General features: G+C 38.6%; 1 protein-coding gene across 3 annotated transcripts in view; it reads left to right on the forward strand.

Annotated features, from left to right (window-relative positions):
- The window catches only part of ncor2 (nuclear receptor corepressor 2), a 112,239-nt gene that overhangs the window by 30,488 nt on the left and 65,871 nt on the right, over nt 1-15,880 (forward strand). For all 3 annotated transcript variants that reach the window (XM_088335480.1, XM_088335481.1, XM_088335482.1), the window contains exons 2-3: nt 6,192-6,394; nt 7,438-7,553. In XM_088335480.1, the coding sequence (XP_088191606.1) occupies nt 6,290-6,394; nt 7,438-7,553 (221 nt within the window). In that variant the 5' untranslated portion in view covers nt 6,192-6,289. The remainder of the gene's footprint in view (nt 1-6,191; nt 6,395-7,437; nt 7,554-15,880) is intronic.

The following is a 15,880-nucleotide window of genomic DNA, read 5'->3' on the forward strand; positions in this document are numbered from 1 at the left end:
TGATGTGGTCAAAATACTCATTTGCCTAATAATTCTGCACTCCCTGTATATATATATATATGTATATATATATATATGTATGTATGTATGTATGTATGTATATATATATATGTATATATATATATATATATATGTATGTATGTATATATATATATGTATATATATATATATGTATGTATGTATATATATATATATGTATATATATATATATGTATGTATGTATATATATATATGTATATATATATATATGTATGTATGTATATATATATATATGTATATATATATATATATATGTATGTATGTATGTATATATAATTTTTTTTTTTTATTATTTTTTTTTACCAGCTCGGTAGCCTAGATGGTAGGGCACCCGCTCCGAGACTGGGAGGTCGCTGGTTCAAGCCTCGGCCGAGTCATCCCTAAGACTTACAACATTGGTGCTCATTGCCTCCCTGCTTGGCGCTCGGCATTAAGGGTTGGAATTTGGGGGGTTTGGTCACCTAATTACTCCCAACACAGCAGTTGGGTCTAAAATGGCGGCGCCCTGTTTGGCTGCAGCGTCCGCTACAGTTTAACTGTATGGGTCAGGTGTATCGACATTTCGTTCTGTGTGCATGGTTACAAAGAATGACAATAAAAGTAAATTCTATTCTATTCTATTCTAATTCTACATGTATATGTATAATGCTGATGCAATAACATAAAATACTACAGCATGGGCGTCGGAACACGCATTATTTCTAGTCTAATCAGATGAGCAGATGTTTTTTCATAAAACTCCTGTTTGGTGAGGGATGGGTGCCACCAGGCTGTCCTTGCCTAAGATACACCACAGGAAATGGTAACCCTACGCCCCTAGTGATTTATTTAAGAATCCAAACAGACAAACAAAATTCTTGTACCATGCTCTGTGGGTGTGACTTGTCTGCTGTGTCATTGCCTTTCATAACTAGCGTCTTTTTGATTTAATAATTTATAAGGGCACCACAGCGACTAGATAGGTAGTGTGCTCGTGGCAGATTTCAAAAATCCCAGGTCAAATCTAGCTTTTAGCCTTCCTGTGCAGAGTTTGTATGTTCTGCGTGGATTTTCTCCGGGCACTCTTGACTCCCAAATTCCAAAGATGTGCGTTGCAGGTTAATTGATGACTCCAAATTGTGCCTAGGTATGAGTTAGCTTATGATTGGTTGTCTGACTCTGTTTGCCTTGTGACTGGCTGGCAACCTGTTCAGGGTGTCCCCTGCACACTGCCTGAAGATAAATGGGATGGGCTCGAGCACCTCTGTGACCCTACTGAGGGTAATTGATGCAGATAAAAGATGGATGGATAGTTTACAAGGGCACATAGTCATTATAGATAAAGTTTTTTGATTTCGTACTAAAAATTCCGTCCGAATAATGCGTTTTTTAAATGAACAAAATTTTCTGCTGTGGGTTGCAACCCACAGAGCCCCTACACTCTTCACCCATGGTCTCACAAAAATCTATGGGAAACAACTCTCCTGTTACATTGTCCTTCTTTTTGTTTATATATAACGCTTACCTCACTGTTTTTGAAAAATATAAGTAAAATATTTGCCTTGCATTTCACTTGTCAAGAAATACCCTTTCTCATGTTTTTATTTCATCTTTTCAGAAAGTCTTGTAGTACTAAGCAAAATGGCCATCGCAGGCTGTTGTTATTTGAAAAGAGTAAAACAAGGCCTGGGCGACGGTGTTTCCCGTGAGTATTTCCTCAGCCATTCGACAAATCACTAGTAAGGCGGGGGCGGTTACGATGAGGTATTGAAGACTGAAGGCCAAAGCCCACTCCACTGTGTAGTGCGCTCTCTAAAGAGTTGCTAAGTAAAGTATGCAAGAGAGAGTGAGAGAGCGAGGTGATTGAGTTCATCCCCTTTGTTGGCTCTGAGCCAGAGGCTTGCCTGTGGCTGTTTGTTGCAGTGCCAATGCATGTGTTTAGCCTCTCGTCTGGAAGGCCCCATTCGCCTCAGACTTTATGTTAAAGCTCTTTCATTGTGCTGGTCGCCTTCTTGATTCAGTTTTTTTGGTCTTTTTTTGCAACGACTACTGTAAGTTGTAGAAAAATGGGATAATGAACCAAAGACACATGTATGATGTATCTACTGATTATATTAAAGTTTATTTGAGCTTCAGACAACAATGGGTGTAATAAATATGGTTTTTAAAACTACTATAAATTTGTCAGTATAACACACACCTTTGTATAATATGCCACCGGAAAATCCTACTTTTAACGGGACAGAGTGTAATATTTGACCAAAAGATGTCCCTGTATTGTGTACTGCAACCCCAAATAAGTGCTAAAAAGCACTGGAAGAATCCACACTACAGAGACTCAAAGTGACTAAAATGCACCTATTTTCTTCTCATGTTTTGAGCCTTTCACAAAGATAACAAAGAAACCTTAGAAGACAAAAAGAAAAGATGCAGGAAAGAAAGCAAGGAAGGAAAGTATACAATAAGGAAATAAGAGAAGGAATAACAAAAAAGAAAAGGTAAAACGTAAAAGAAAAAAGGAAAGATCGAAGAAGAAAGAAGTAAAAAATAACAGAAAGAGAAAAAAGATCAGACAAAGAAAAAAAGAGAAAAAGAAAGAAGAGAAAACAAAAGGTAAAAAGGAGACAGAAAAAATGGAATGAGGGAAACAATAATAAAAAGTATACAAAAAGGAATAGGAAAGAAAATAAAGGTAAAGAAAAAAAAAGGAAAGATGAAGTAGCAATAATAAAAACCCAGAAAAAAAGAAAAAGAAAAAAAAGAAAGTTTTTTTTTTGGGGGGGGGCCTGTAGCAGCAAGATGGCAAACAATGATGTTAGCTCCCTTGAGGTGAGCCTCATCTTATGTTAAATTAAAGCACATTTTTGGACCTACGAGTAAAAAAGAATGCATGTTTGGAGAGTCCATTTAAAGAGGAACCAAATTTAGCCTTACTACAAATAGTCGAGTTATTAATGAAATAGCATTACTTGTGACTGAAAAATGCACCTCGGGTGCCACAAAGAAAATGGGAAACTTTTCTGAGTAAATCTAACGTAACCAATATCATTTTACAATCAAATGTCCGGAATTCGGAAATGTTCTATCCGGTGATGCCATTTTTTGGTTTTGGTCATCATTGCAGCCTCTGCCAAGCTTCTTTCGTGGCGTGCGCAAGGATGGGCGCCACCAGGCTGTACTTGTATTATAAACAGGGCATATTTATGCTACAATAACAAAAAACAAGCATAAAATCCCTCCCTCCCCCTCATCCCTTGTCTCCCCACTCCTGCTTCTTAATGTGTTGCGCATCCAGAACAGCATTGCTAAAAGATTAAAGTAGATAGATGCAGTGGGATTTTGTTTTTGGTAAAGGCTCTTTGAACTGGGCATTTAAACACATACTAAATTGAGAAAATATTTTACTTTCAACTTTTCAAGGGCTAGGGTTAGGGGTTAGGGTTAGGGTTGGGCGCCTACCTGCTTATTGGGGGCATTAGGGATTCAGTGTCTTGCCCAAGAACAGTTCGACATATAGCACGGAGGAGCCGGGAATCGAACCTGCGACCTTTTGATCCCAAGACGAGCGCTCTAAGGCCACCAAAAAGTTGTTCAATCACAAGTTCTAGACTTACCGTCTAAATTTTCATTGATTTTGAACTGGTATGGTCTGTGCCACTAATACTTAAAGGGACAGTTTGTAAAATCCTCCTGTAAAAATTAAACATTGATCAGTAGCTCAGGAGGTAGAGCGATCGTCTTAGGATTAAGGGATCCCAGTTCGAATCCCGACTTGTCCGTGTTACATGTTGAAGTGTCCTTGGGTAAGACACTGAACCCCCAATACCCCCAATAAGCAGGTTAGCGCCTCACATGGCTGCACAGATCACGGCCGCTATTGGGAAATGTGAAGCACAATGTAAAGCACTTTGGGAAGTCATTGACTTGAAAAGCGCTATATAAATGCAGATCATTTCATTTTCATTTCATTTTGGTCAAATAAAGATGAATGAATGAAACTTAATCTCGAACAAAAGAAAAAACAAAACAACAAATCGAAAAAAGAGAATATAACACAAAAAAAATGTTAACGTACATGTTGGTAAGGGAGTCAAAAAGAAAAAAGAAGCAAGTATCTTTGGACCTGCTAACTTAGGGGGACCAGGCAGCAGGACCACCATTCTTGAGTGTCCTGATCCGTGCATTAAAAAGACAAGGTACGGGAGCTTGATCCAGTTGCTTCCAGCATCACGTTCCCACTTGTCTGCCCTAACTCTGAGATGTGAAGATATGTTTGGTGTTCTTTTCAAGATGTAAGATCTATGTGATTGTATCCCCATTTATTTAGTTTTTGTTTGTTTTTCACCACCCTCACCAACATCTTTTTCACCTAATAGTTTGTTGTTCATAAATAGAGGTCCAGATTGTGAAGGATTTGCATAATAAGATGGTGACAGTTATATGATAACAATTTTCAACAACAGCAAAAAAATAGACATAGTTGATAATGATAATAATATCAACTATACAACACATAGGGGGCTTTAAAAGTCCATTAACATTAAAAAGGCAAACATTTTCATCAGAGCATTAACTTAACAGAGCATTAACATCACAGTAGACACTTCTGAATCCTTTGTTGCATACAGCCACAAGACATTAACTGCATTTTGTTGTTTTTGTAACGAGTTCAATGCTGTGTCTATGTTAAAAAAGTATTTTATTTATAGGAAATAATGTTTGTGCTGTTTTGCACAATCATGATACATATTCTGAATCTGAATCAGCAAATTTTAGGTTATGCTTATTTGATGTAACGTGTTTTCGGCACTACAAGGCATACCACAATATAAGATGCACCCTCCAAAAATAAACATTTGTGATCCTTCTTTTATATAGAAGGCGAAAGACAATGAAAAAGAGCTGTATTCACGCATTGGTTGATCAGTCGGAATAAATTACATTTCGTTATTATTATTTATAATTTAAAATAACCTTGTGTGAAAATGACACTTGTTTTATGCATGGGAGGTAGGAAGACCATCTCAACATGATTCTATGCAAAAGTGGCATTACTGCATGTTGCTAAGGCCATTAACGCATCCAACATCTGTTAACATTAAGGCCACTATCGCACAGAAAAATGTTTTAATTAATTATTCTCTCTATTTATAGTAATGCCATTTGCGTAAGGATAATCACTTATCACACTTGCATTCAATTGCTTAACATTGGATGCAACGGGAATAGACTGCAGATAATGGACTGTTCCGATCCTATCCACTAGACCACTAGGGATACATATGACACTTTAAAATGCATTAGGTCTTATCCCCCAATAAAACTATTTTAGTCACGTAGAAAACTGTTTATGTTTGTGCGAATATAATAATAATATTTCCATTCCCTTGGGGAAATTAATTTTCTTTACCGGAGGGTACAGTCAGTGCTGGCCCAGCAAATAAAAAAATAAAATAAAAATAAAATGGTATATTCTGAACTGAATTTGGTCGTTCCAAACTGAATGAAGAGAACAGCAATTGTGGGAAGCAATTTGGTTGTCCTGAAAGACATGAATGAACACATGGCCACATATATTAAAAACGTTTGTCACTTACAATTCTTAGTTTAAACTGAGAAATAGGAAACGACATTCTCTCTACTCTTAACATATATGGTACCGTGACTAAAGATAGTTTGATAATGAGGTAAAGCCCAATGGATTTTCATTTGTTGTCTTTATTCCTGTTGGTTTATTGGAAAGGATCTGTCGCCCTTTCTGCCATTATCTGGGTTCAATTATAGTTGCATTCAATGTTATGCTATTGTAAACAGCCATCCAAATCATTAGTGGCTTGGTGGTTAGGACACTGCTCTCCTAACATTGTGATCGGGTTCAATCCCCATTTCCCCCACTGTTATGCAATTTTGCTCAGTGATAAACTTTATCGGTTGGTCAATAATTGCACAAATATACTAATGCATTTCCAATTTCGTCCACCATTAGGCGCATCAGATTATAAAGCACACGTTCACATTTCTGGCCCATTTTGTTTTTTTTCAGTGCCCCTTATAGTCAGAGAAATACGATTAAACACCTCTACATGTTTACGTTTTTAGGTGTCATAATTTTTTTTATTTGTATTCACTGTTGACCATTGATAATTATTGACATTTTCCTCCTTTTTCAACAGTATGCTGGCTCAAAGAAACTACACACAATGCACCTGAAACCTATCTGCTCTGCAACAACGCCTACTTCCTGTCTGTAGAGGGAAGAGGCTGTGCCAGGATGTCCTCTCATCCCCAATCTGTGCCTCCGGGCCGAAGGACTATGGACACACGGCATCTGCCAAACCCTGCCACCTTACCATTGCAGCTCCAGCGGGCACACACAGTAAGAAACCAAGCACACAGTACAGTTTAATATTGCCTGCAACTGTGACTTTCCAAGCTTAACTGGAAACAAGAGATTATCATCATTATTTTGCTCTTGATAATGTTGGCTTGATTCGGCTCTTTGGAGAGGGAGCACGACCCCATCAATTTTCGCTTGTGGTTTTCTTTAGAAACATTCCTCTCACAATGTTGTGCACACAGTTCAGTCTACTCATTAGTTGTCTGAAAGTGTTATTGTCATTATGGAAAGGAGGGTAGTTTCCACCCCTAATTGTCAAGATTATGTTCTAGAGATCAGGCAAAATAATTCCCAGAGTTTTCTCCCAATACTTACTGTATATTGTTAAGGTTTATCCCCATCAAAATTGTTTAATCCTTCACTCTTTGCTTTCAGTGTGCAAGCTACAAAATGACCAGTCTAATTTTGAAAACTTCCAAATCATTTTCAAGTTTATTAAAGATCCTTTGTTTGTATGATGCATGTGGACGTACCTTTCATAACGGAATTAGCCAATATTGCAACAGACTAATATTAATCTACTGTAATTACCAGCTGTATCGCAGTTTTGCTACTTTATAGATTTTTATCATGCATAATGTCTGCATTTTGATTGACTAAACAGTTTCACGGTCCCTTTTCTGCTTGTCTGCCTGCATCTCAATGACATTGCTGTTTGAGTGATACAAATGCGTAAAACGGCTTGACAAACCTACATTTTGTATGCGTAAATCTTTTTCTCTTTCAAGTTTCTTTTAAAAGCCATAACGTCCACTTCATGACGGCAAAGTATCATGTAAAGTAAAGTGGATAATGTCTGTAATCAATACAGTTGTGCAATAAAACAGCAAGCTTATTTTTAAAATTATAATTTGACAAGACATAAGTTATTTGGAAAAAAGAAAACGTTTATAAAGTAAATAATCATCATTGACGTATTGAGCATCTATGCTTCAATGCAAAACAGAATCTATTTTATTCATTTGGTGACTGAATGTTAATTTTCTGTTTTTCATCCAGTATTTGTTGCATTTATTTTCTAGGAGGTCGGTATGGTGGACTACCACTCCCATCACACAAGAGACTACAGCTCGCACTTAGCTCAGCCTCATCGTCGTCGGCCTTCCTTGCTTTCCGAGTTCCAACCTGGAAATGAGAGGTAAGGTTTCCATTATTAAGTTCTACCTGTCATTTAATTACTCTTGAGAATAATATATATATATATATATATATATATATATATATATATATATATATTTACATTTACATTTACATAAGCATACAATACATAATGTAATCACTAGGGACACACATAAGCGTTTAATTGCTCCCTAAAAATAGCCACTTGTGAGCCAGATTTGATTGCTTTAGTGCACAGTTGCGTATCAAACATGTTGTAGTAAAGAGGTCTGTGATATGTGCTGTGCCTGTGAGTTAAGGTATCATCTTTGGTCATGTAAGCAGCCTGTAATGGCTTCAGAATGATTCAGATTCAGATCTACTTTATTGTCATTCTAGTACACGTGTATACAGAATGCAAAAATCAAAGATCATGGTGGCACATGTAATGCCAAGATGGCACACCGGAGAGCCACTTAGCGTTCAGCCGCTGACCTTCAGAGTGCCATTCAGCGTTCGTAAATTTCGCAATTGCGGTATGGCTTTTTTTAACAGATACAGAACTACAGTTGGTTTTAAACAAGTTCAGAACCACAGTTGATATCAAAAATGTCAAATGATACCTGTAATTAAGGTATGATGCAGACTTCTAAAGTCGGGGTCCCGTTGAAAGTAATCTAAGGAAACAAAATGTATATTTCCAAAGTTAAGGGTGTGAAAAATATATATCCACTATTGTTCGCTGCGACAACAGACAGATCTACCGGTAACTCAGCTTTACCACATTTCCCATCAGGCCGCATTTTTTCCGCCCCTTATTTTTGATTCGTCCGTAGAACACATAACAGAATAAATCTCTAAAATAAATACATTACAAAAATATACAGTTGCAAATACATATTATACATGGTTACACATTTTTACGAAGAAAGACGGTACACCGAGAGAGTTTTCAAAGCTTTAATAATAATAATATAACTTTCATCCCAAACCGTGCCTTTGAAAGGTACCAACACGCTAGTAGGATCACGCTCGCAATGTATCAAACATACCTGTGAAAAAAGGCACCCCGTAAATTTGGAATTCACTGTATATCGTCTTGAACCTCCTTCTTACAATTATTGCCATCAAGGGCATCTTCCTCAGTATCGGAGCGTACCTTGACTTTACAGAAAATATATGCTCAAACTTAGAGATTGCAGTTTTTCTCGGCGCAGATATTCAATTGGTCTTAATCTTACCTTTTAAATTCCTGCGCCGCTGGTGGCCGTTAGAAAAATTCACTAAATTAGCCGCTTCACTGAATAAGCCGCAGGGCTGAACATTTGGGAAAAAAGTAGCGGCTTATAGTCCGGAATTTATGGTCCTCGCAAAAAAAAAAAAAAAAAACCTAGCACAGAAAATGCGCATTTCTTTTAAAATCGAAAATCACATCAAAATTGCAATACTGGTCTGGAAAAAACGCAATTGGGTTTTCTCCCAAAGTCTTCCAGCCATAATGTCCTGGTTTACCACATTCTGAAACAACCTGCATTACAAGACACATAATAATAACAGTTACAATTAGGGTAATCATTTACCAACATTTGATGAGCCAAAATAAAAACAGCAATGGAAGAGCAACACAGCAGATGCCTTTTATCCTTGTTCCACACATACTGTACATCTTGATGCCAAACTTGTCCAGGAATCATCCTTTCAGGAATGCATCGCAAAGTAGTCCGTTGAATTCAAGGGAAAATTGTTTGACAGATTAAGCTTCTCTTTCTTGGGTCTGAAATAAATCCTTTATGACAAATAGCCTTACTCAATGTACTTGGTGATTGCCCTTGCAAAGATTGAGTCTTGGACTAAACTCTTAAGCAGTGTGTCCGTATTCAATTACTTGAGAGCAAACAATAAAACAGCATCATTTCTTAGTCACTATTGTCGTTTGCTTTAGTTGTACTTTAGGCATTATAATCTATTCCTACTTCTAAAGTCACCTTTTATAGAAGAGTATTCACATTTAAAAAAAAAAAAATCAAGCTTCTTTGTAAAACCGAAATGAGGCAGCGATTTGGTGGCCAACCATTGACTATGTTACAGAATGAGGTTGTTTACAGTACATTTAATGTGCAAGTTGTACGTCTTCTATTTCTATATTAGAGTTTTTTGGGGAGTTTTTGTTTTGTTTGTTTGATTTTTGAATGGCTTCTCATTGTTTATTCACTCAACGTGTCCTGTGTTGAATTCTTAAAAATAATTTGTAAGTACTACCAGGTTAATGGAACTCATTCAGTAAAAAGATGAGAATCGAGTTCAGATGCCTTCACTCTTTTCCATTCAACCCTAATAGTAGCATTTCAGTAGGCAACCTATCTGCCTCTTACAGCTGTAGACCGGTTTGTTTCCCTTTGGGGTCACATAGTTTGGCAGGCACACAAACATTATCATGCTTTCACAGTATCGAGCTGCTATCATCACACATAATCTTCGCTCTTGCCCATAATCGCAGCCAAGCCAGGGAAAAACTAATAGAGCTTTTTGAAAGGTGTTGGTGATTGTGTCATTTTGCCCTTTGTCCTCCCCCCACCCCAACACGCATGTCATTCTCTCATCCTCCAGACAAATCCTCCCCAGGGATCAGATTATTCAGCACGCTCACGAGAGGCGGAAAGAAAATAGGGACAGAGAGAAAGGGGCTGGGGGGGTCTTGCTCTTTATGTGATTATGTAAGTGTGAGCCATCTATGAATATTAAAATGGATGGGCGTGAATGGGAGGGCGGAAAGTCTGGTGTTTTGGAGAGTTTCATCTTCTGGTTATGGGACCATGCATTTTACTAGCTTTGTGTTTTGTAATATTAGACAATCCAAGCAATGATGAACGTCCCAAATTATTTGCCCTGCACCAACTCTTGCACATCAAAACATTTGCATAATTAATACATTTCCAGTGGATATTTGTAGTCTTGGCATCGGGTTGATTTGATTACACCACCATGCTAACACCCAGTAAGGGGCCTGTCACACAGACATTTACGGCTGAATCACGGCCAGAAATTTTTGCCTTTGAGGCGGACGCTATTGGACGCATTGAGTTCGCCATTCAGACGAGATACAGCGGTGCTTAACACGAGGTCGGAAATTCGCGCGCGGGTGGCAGCGCGAAAAAGTTTTGCGCTGCTCAATTCTTCAGAGCGCGGGTACACAGCCTTTCACGAGCGTATTGAGGCTGAACCACGGCCAGAAATTTCTGGCTGTGAAGCAGATGCTGTTAGGCGCTGTTGGACGTTTTGAGACCGCCATATAGACGAGATAGAGCAGTGCTTTACCCGCGGTCGGAAATTTTCACGTGGTTGGCCGCGTTCAAAACTTTTGAGCTGCTCAAAAGTTTGAGCACGTGTTAAAACGCGTGCCGCACACGTGGTCAACACGAAGTAATGACGCGGAAATGACGTGCTCTGGCCGCGGCCAGGGCGTGGTTACACATGGGTAGGACGGGAAATTTCAGCGGGTAATCGTGGGTGGAGCATGGTAATAGCATGTTCTGCACCTGTATCGCGGTGTTATTACGTGAAATTAGCGTGTTACGCGTGTGACAGTCAAACGCCTTTCTCCGCGTATATACAGCGCGATTTGCCGAGCACACAACATTTGTGCTCGTGACGTCAAGGGGGTGAACATGGATCCCCGTCAGCGTAGTGACCTCGTCTTAATCCATTTTTATTTCTTGACATTTCTTTTCAAGATAATAAAATAAAAATGATGCCATAGCTTGAAATCTTGATCTTCACTGGACTGTGTCTTGAGCGGTTATGATTTCTACAGCCCGGTGTTGTGCCCAAATCCGACTCCTGTGCAGATTCCTCCCCCCCTCGCGTGAACGCGCATTCTGCTATTCTGCTGCGCTTCCAACAAAAGCGATCGTATTCTATATAAAACGCTTATTAAAACAATAAAGCGAGCTAATTATAACAATTGGGAGATCCTAGTCTATATAACGCGTTTATTTAAACAATAAAGCGCGATCGTATTCTACAAATTGCGTTTGTTAACGCGGATGCAAAAGTCACCAATGTCAATGTACGCTTCCCACAAAAGCGATCGCAGCAGAATGCGCGTTCACGCGAGGGGGTGGTGGGGGGTGGGGTTGCGTAGGAGTCGGATTTGGGCACAACACCGGCTCGGGAGCTTTTATACCCGTGGTCCACACGAGAAAATGACACAGAAATGACGCGATGAGGAAGCGGAACAGTCGCCGGCGTGTTTTGCGGGCATACCACCGATGAACAGTGGGTTTGCCAATTTTGCGCATTTTCCATCCCGGGCAACCACGGGCAAAAAAAAAACGCAAAATTTTAGCCGTGATTCAGCCGCAAATGTCTGTGTGACCGGCCCCTAAGATCCATGCTTCTTGAAATGTATACGAACCGCATATTAGGCCATTGTGAGCCAAGACCATCAATTACGGTTGTGGTTTCCCCTCTGCTCTTCTGAAAGACACTTTTATTTTCACATGGTTAACTAAGTTACTGACATTTCCGTATACTTCTACAGGCAAGGGTAGATTTATGATTTTTTTTTCCCCAGGAAATGTTGTGCCATTGCTAGTCACCGAATAAACTTAATTCCTGATAGGTTGCTTCTCTTTTGAAATAACTTGAGGCACTTTTCTACTAAACGGTTCCAGCCTGACTCCCCTTGCTCCTCCTTTTTTGGTTTTCCATTATTAAAAAGTACCTGGTTCTTGGTCCCTGGCACCACCGTTTTTGGTTCCACAAGATTCCAAACACGGTCCCGGGGACTAAAACGTCATGTCAGTCATTGAGCTTTAGCTGAAACCAGCCGCCATGTTATGTTTGCGTATTACCTGAACAAAAACCTCTTTTTTTAGCTATGGCTACCCATAAATCTGCCCCGTGGTCAGTTGGCTAGTTGCAGTCAATGAACGTATCCAGCGGGACATCAACAGAACAAAATGGAAGTGGTTCAAAAAAACTAGAAGATTAAGCAATAGGTTACACTAATGCGAAAGGATTGCGGCACGCACTACTGTAGCGGCTCCCAGCTCTCCCGTCGGGTGTTTGTTTTTGTTTATTTTTGTCTCTTGTTTGTTGGCGTACTGCGACCCCAACTCTTTGTATTGTCACAGCAGACCAATCGACATTGACTACTGCTCACTGAAACTGCTCTTCTGTCCGGAGATAATGCTGTGAAGCGGATGCGATGGATTGTCCATGATTGACCTCAGCTTTTTCAGTGCCTGTCTCTCAGCTACTGTTGTTTACCGATCACTGCCAATTTTTATCAGAAGAGAGGCTGCCGAGTCGGCTCTGAAGTAAGGCTACGTATACGACAGCATAAAATGGGATTACGAGCATATTCAAACATTAGGTCCCTTACTCACAAAATTGACTAACTGGAATTATGAATGGCCACAAACAGCTTTGTGTGGAATTGCAGCGTTTTTTTTTTGTTTGTGCAGTTTTAGATATTCTTGACTTTGGTTCTAAACAGTTATTGGTTCTAAACAGTTGTCTCAGAAGAAGTATTTTATTTTCATACTGCAAAAAAGTATATTTTTTTCATTTAAAGTTTTTCTTGTACAGTTAAATGCTTTTACATTTCAATGTTTTACTTTATTTAATATTCATTAGTCTTTATTTTGTATATCTTTGCCAACTGGCCTGCCACCTTAATTTTGTTGTAGCAATACAATGATAAAAATCTGATTTAGCTAAAACGTGTGTTTCACTTTACAAAACAAAATGTTTATTTAAATGGCAATACAGACGCTGACTGACTTACGAACGAGATGATCCAGACGATCGATCGTAAGTTGAAGTTGTTCGTGATTTGCTTCAGTGCAATATTTTTTTATGTTTTAGGTTTATCTAAGTATGTTTAAGGCTTGTAAATATAACCTGTATTGTTTTGTACTAAAAAAATACACATTTCATGAAATAATATGCTCTATAAAGATGAAAAAAGAGAAGTTTAACTTACTTTCGGAAGATAAGCTTCAAGAGGTTCTCCGTGTTAGTGAGTGGCTGAAAAAAGCAATCCGAACATTTTTCTACCGCATCAAGCTTTATTATTCCACTTTCATTTCAAAATAAATGGCTCGCCTCTTCTTTACACTTTAAACCAACCATATTGAATGGTTGCAGGAGATATTAAACAATAAAAATGTCAAAGTTGTGCACGTGTTGGAGATTCAGTAGCACTGTATGTTTTCATACGAACTAGAAAGAGGAAGCTGATTTTTTTTTTTTACTTCCGGGTGGATGCTGTGTGACCTCTCACAGCGCCACACGCCGTTAGCGGCGGAAAGAAGCAGTACAGTAATGTCCTGTACTCGGATAAAAGTGCACACAATAAAAAAAATTTTTTTTCGACATCCCGAAAAAAATGTTCGTGTCTACCATTTTACGTAAGTCGAATGGAGGTAAGTAGGGAAGCGTCTGTAATTTATTAGTAAAATTAAAAAAGCAAATGAACAAACTTTTGTTTATTGCCTCAAGCATCACCAAATGAGATGCAAGATCTAATTCTTGAGGGGGTCGCTCATTCACATCATTTAAACAATATGTTTCCATAGTGCAGTGGTTAGCACATTAGCCTAACCGCTAAAGGTCCCCTGTTCGAGTCCAAGTGGAAACATCTATTGTCTGGAGAGGGATGGGTGCCACCAGGCTGTACTTGTCGACGACACACCACAGGAAATGGTGCCCCTACGACCCTAGTGGTAAAGGGGTCTAACCAACCAACCAATTATATACTGTACACACACACACACACACACACACAATTGCACTTATTCATTTTAGTTCTAATTTTCTGCCACTCCCAGTTAGATGTGTTGTCAATGACATTTTTCTTAAAAACATACATTTCCACAAATGCATTGTTAAAAATAAATCAATAAAAAAATATGAATAATAGAAAACATACAATATTGGTCATCTTACAATCATAACTATACTACCAGTTATAATAATAAAAATACCAAACATATTAATATGTAGTCATTAAATTTTATATTTAATGCATATAATGTCTAGATTTCCACCTTTTCTCTTCAACACATTAAGGTTAATGGAATATTGTTAAATGTTAAAGTAAATTAAATAAAAAGAATAAGTAATATAGATGGAAAAGATAAAATATTAGTCATCTTACCCCATTATAACAATACCAAGAATAATTATAACAATAGCAATATTATTACCAGGAAAAAAAATCATTATAAGCATCAGTGTATTTAAAAACAAAAACTGATTGTTTTTTCAAATTCAGAAGGTTTTGAACCAGCATTATACCTAAGTACTCAACAACCAAATTCTTTCTTAAATCTTTGTGTCATGAAGAATACAGAATCAGTGTCTCTCAAATCATATTATAAACTTTATTGAGCTCATAACTCATTCAAATACAGAAGAAGTCATAACACGGGTTGAAAAATTAAGCCAATTTGAAAAAAATATCTGACAAGACCCTCAAAACAGTGTTTGTTTAGCCAATATCATTAGATTGTGCAAAAAGTAAGAGGGGAATTTTCAAATCTTTAGATGATTTTTTTTGTCGGCTTGGTCTTACATTTTATTTTATCCATCCATCCATCCATCCATCCATCCATTGTCTCCTCCAGTGGAGCCCATCCAAGCTCTCTCATCGGGCAGTAGACAAGATACAGGGTGTACCTTAAACATTATTCATCTCATCTCATCTCATTAGCTGCACCGCTAAGTAGCCAGGTTAAGAAGCAGTTTCTAAACTGTTAATACTGAGATCTATGTGTTTTTGTTTTTAATGCAGGACATGGTTTACTTCTTAGCAGTAGGTTTAGTTAAGGTCAGAGCAACCCGATCACCAGCTTACTAAAACCATTCCTTGTATTCCATCTCGCGCATCTAAATAAGCATCTAACTCATCACATGTCACATGAATCTGTCACAAATAGATCATCTTTTTAATTTACGATCAATTCCCGCCTTGCTGGACACTCACAACTCAGCACCCCCGCAACCCTATCCTCAGTAGGGTCGCGGGGGTGCTGGAGCCCATCCCAGCAATCATCGGGCAGTGGGCAGGGGACACCCTGAACTGGTTGCCAGCCAGTCGCAGAGCACACAGACAGAGACAACTCACTCGCTCATTCACACCTAGAGACAATTTGGACCTGCTTATTAACCAGACATGCATGTTTTTGGATTGTGGGAGGAAACCGGAGTGCCTGGAGGAAACCCACGTATGCACGGGGAGAACATGCAAACTCCACATTAGAAGGTTTGATCCCATGACCTTAGAACTGTGCACATGCGCTAACCACTGCGCTGCTGTGCTGCCCAATTTGATTTTAAAAAGCATTTAAAAACGTATTA

The sequence above is a fragment of the Urocampus carinirostris genome, chromosome 5 (genome assembly GCF_059441175.1).
Source record: "Urocampus carinirostris isolate Australia breed hairy pipefish chromosome 5, RoL_Ucar_1.0, whole genome shotgun sequence".
NCBI lineage: Eukaryota > Metazoa > Chordata > Actinopteri > Syngnathiformes > Syngnathidae > Urocampus > Urocampus carinirostris.